At 46.7% G+C, this 3517-nt stretch overlaps 1 protein-coding gene across 1 annotated transcript in view; it reads left to right on the top strand.

The window, feature by feature from the left end:
- Positions 1-3517, top strand: part of ripor2 (RHO family interacting cell polarization regulator 2) — a 29494-nt gene that overhangs the window by 13170 nt on the left and 12807 nt on the right. Inside the window, exon 2 of the mRNA XM_019890311.1 lies at positions 1153-1276. Within this exon, the coding sequence (XP_019745870.1) occupies positions 1153-1276 (124 nt within the window). The remainder of the gene's footprint in view (positions 1-1152; positions 1277-3517) is intronic.

The raw sequence follows: 3517 nt of genomic DNA, 5'->3' as shown, positions 1-3517 counted from the left end.
CCCCCCCCCCCCCCACTATATTGTTTTTAACATTTTAGATTACATTATATAACATGCAGTGGTGTTGTAGCTTCCTAGACGGTGCTTGGTTGTTTTTGTTTGTTTATTTTTTTGCTTTCTGTTCCGAACTTCACAACAACCGGCCAACATAAATTCACGTGGTTACCGCACAGTGAGCGTATAGAGGTATAAATTGACTGCTGAAAAAAAGCAAATGATGTCAAGGTCAAAATCCTCAGAAAAAAAATCGAGTTTAGTGAGTTTATAGAATTGCGTTTAGCTAGCTACGCAGAAAGTGCATCTTCCCTGGTCATTTTTACAATTCCCCAAGCAAGGAGGTGGCGCCCAGAAACCTGTTAGCGGGCAAGCTAGCTGTTGGTTAGCGCCTCATAATAACCATCGCTTCGTGGATGGCGTAGCATCCATTTTTTTTAGTGGGACGCGCTCTACACTTTGAGCAGACACATTAACAGCATTCAAGTGCGGAGGCAAGGTCTGGATTTTAATTGTCTTTTTTTTTTTTTTTAACCAAAGCGTAATGCTAACAAACAAAGAGCAACGTTTCTGAAACCGAGCTAATGCCAATACCGGACTTTGAATTACTCATGATTGCACTTGTTACAGGACACTCCATCGTCATCGAGTTTCCTTGAAAGAGTAATCGAGAAAATTGGCCACTCACTGCAAAACGAGTCCAACTATTAAATCCTTCTCGGATATTCCTCAAGATTCAAACCCTTCCAGGGTTCATCGGTGCAACGTGAGCTGAAGTCTCGCATCTATTTTCTGCATATTCCCTCAAGCATCAACGGCTTCGTGTTGCACTTTCTTAAAATAGTGGCGCTTTTGACAAGCTGCTGCTAAATCCAGACTGGCCGATTTTTTTATAAAGAGGTGTCTTATTTATAGGAGGAGACGATTCGGTAACGGCGAAACATCTTTTGGCGTATTCTTGGAATGTTTTCTGCTCGGTCTCACCTACTAGCACGGCCGAGAAATATGTACAAAGTACACGTCGGCTGAGTGATGGGAGTCACGTTTCACAGACGGGCGTGTTTGCAGCGGGAAAGGTCATGATGGCCGAGTGCCAACCTCCTAAAACTAGTTTCTCCCCCCCACCCTTCCACCATCTGATGATGCGTCTCTCGGCAGGTGTGTCGTCGCGCATCCCGGAGATCATGGCGGCCGGTGGGACGCACTCCCCGGGAGGGCCCAACGGGATCATTCGGAGTCAGTCCTTCGCCGGCTTCAGCACCCTGCAGGAACGGCGCTCGCGGTAAGGCCCGCCCCGCTGATAATCGGCGATTCGGGATGACGATTGCTGAATATCGACAGGTTTGAGGAGGGAACGATCGCCACTTTAATGTTCGGCGAAGCTGAGTGAGGAGGGACTCGGGTGTTGCCAAAAGACTCCAAACCAAATCTCTTAACGCAAATATCGAACTCAATCTCGATTAATGTCCTTCAATTAGGGGTTGGCAATCTTAAATCCTTCAAGAACCACTTTGGCTCTTGAACCACAGGAGGGGAAAAAAAAACAAAAAAAAAACACCACCACCCACAGAACTATTGGCTCTTTGAGTACTCACCGATACCGAGTTCTGTTACCACTAGTACTTTTGAAATCTAAACTTTCATTTAAAACAATGACAAAATATTGTGAACTAAGACATTTCTTTGTGACGCAGATAATGTGCCAACTCTCGCCGAAAGGAGGAATTGTCAGATTTCATTTTTATTTTTTTGCCTCAAGTATCAGCGGTTGGTGTATCAACAGCTTCCACAATTACCCAATACCTTAAAGTAAGGCCAGTATTGCATTTATGAAATCAGCGAACTCCCACAAGGAACACCAAATTTGATCTCTACGTGTCACAAAAATATGTTGAACTCTTAAAAAAAAAAAAAGACGCTTGATTATAATTTACTTTCAAATCAAAATGTCAATGACTGTTTGAGTACTCCTTGTATTCCTGAAAATAGAGCCCAACTTAAAGTAGCTACCAGCAGCGATAGTCACCAAAATTGAGACTATCGGCGCCCATAATCGGCCCACTGGATAATTTATTTTCCAAAATCAGACAGATCCGCAGCAGATTCGATTCTTATTACAAAACAAAAAGTATTAAGAGTTGTGATCTGCACGTATGAAAAACAGGCCTGCCTTCCTCCCATCGTCCCATTTTTAGGTCACGCTCGTCTCCCGCCGCCCTCGCACTCGTTTAGCTGACATTTCCTTAAGCAGCGACGAGCGCCAATCTGACGCCGCAAACTGGTTGGAACGCGGCAGCGCTGACGCGCGCGCCAGTCGGTCTGTGCTACCTCAAATGTAGGGCAGCCTTAAGGGGGGGTCAGTGCGTGCGCTCACATCGTGGATCTCGCGCACGCGCGTATACTACTTGGCAGTCTGCACACATGCACATGACACAGGGCTGCACGCATCCACAGGCCAACCCATCGACAGTCTTGTATACTTAATAATGTACAACAGCTTTTCTTTTTAGGAACGCGCGACATAAATAATTTGGCGTCTTTTCAGGAACTGAAAAATGTTGACCAGAGGCTTAGCTGCGCTGTTGTTGTTCACGGCATGGCTACCGCGCAAGGAACTTGCAGTGTAGCAAATGTTGTGTGCTGTACAAACACGAAGCCGTGGCTGCTATGCCAGTACTATGCGCATCATAACATCATTTTGGGCTTAAAAACAGTCCCGCAACCACCTCCCGTTTAGGCGGCGCACTCATCACTGGCCTCAGTTAGTCATCCAGAGAGATCCTGCACCCACCGCAGCCCGTTTTGGCCAAATACTTGTCGCTCGCTTCAATTAGCCTTTTTCTCACAGAGAACCTGCTAATAGTGTGCAAGAAGCTAATGTGCCTTCGTTTTTTTTTTTTGTTTTTTTGTTGTTGTGAAAAACCATTCCACATCCCACCTTCGCTGTGCAGGGTTCATGTTGTTCACATTTCTATTGTAGCCTGTTTGGGCAGCAGACGAGGCGCTGTTCCCAATGAGCCTCTTTCACACAGAGATCTTGCAAATCGCTTGCGTGTAAAGAACCGAGTAGAGCTTCATTAATTTGGTTGAAAACCGTCCCACAACTCTTCTTTGCCATGCGGCCCTGATACATGCGCATCACCCGCAGCCCGTTTATCGCCAGCACACTCTTCACCAGCCTCAATTATTCACACGCCGATCCTGTGAAATCACCGCATCGGGGTCATAGCGGACGACCGCGTGTGTGGGTGTGTTGTTTGTCAAAATGAATAATGTAGGACCTGAACAACTACCAAGTTTGAGCTGGAGAAGTTTTCCAATGTGATGAATTCATGATGAATGAGCACAACTCCACCGGACGCTTGATTAGGCACACCCAGCCAAATGGCTTCATATGAGCGCACGTTTTTGCCCACAGGTGTAACTCCTTCATGGCCAACTCGGTGGCACAGAAGAAGCCGGCGTCCAAGCCCAAGAGGCCTCACCTGTCCGGTCACAAGGGCGGCGGCGGCGGCAGCGGCGG

Source organism: Hippocampus comes, unplaced genomic scaffold, assembly GCF_001891065.2.
Source record: "Hippocampus comes isolate QL1 unplaced genomic scaffold, H_comes_QL1_v1.1 scaffold71, whole genome shotgun sequence".
Classification (NCBI taxonomy): Eukaryota; Metazoa; Chordata; class Actinopteri; order Syngnathiformes; family Syngnathidae; genus Hippocampus; species Hippocampus comes.
Note: the sequence above shows the minus strand (reverse complement) of the source record. Positions and strands in the feature narration are given on the sequence as shown.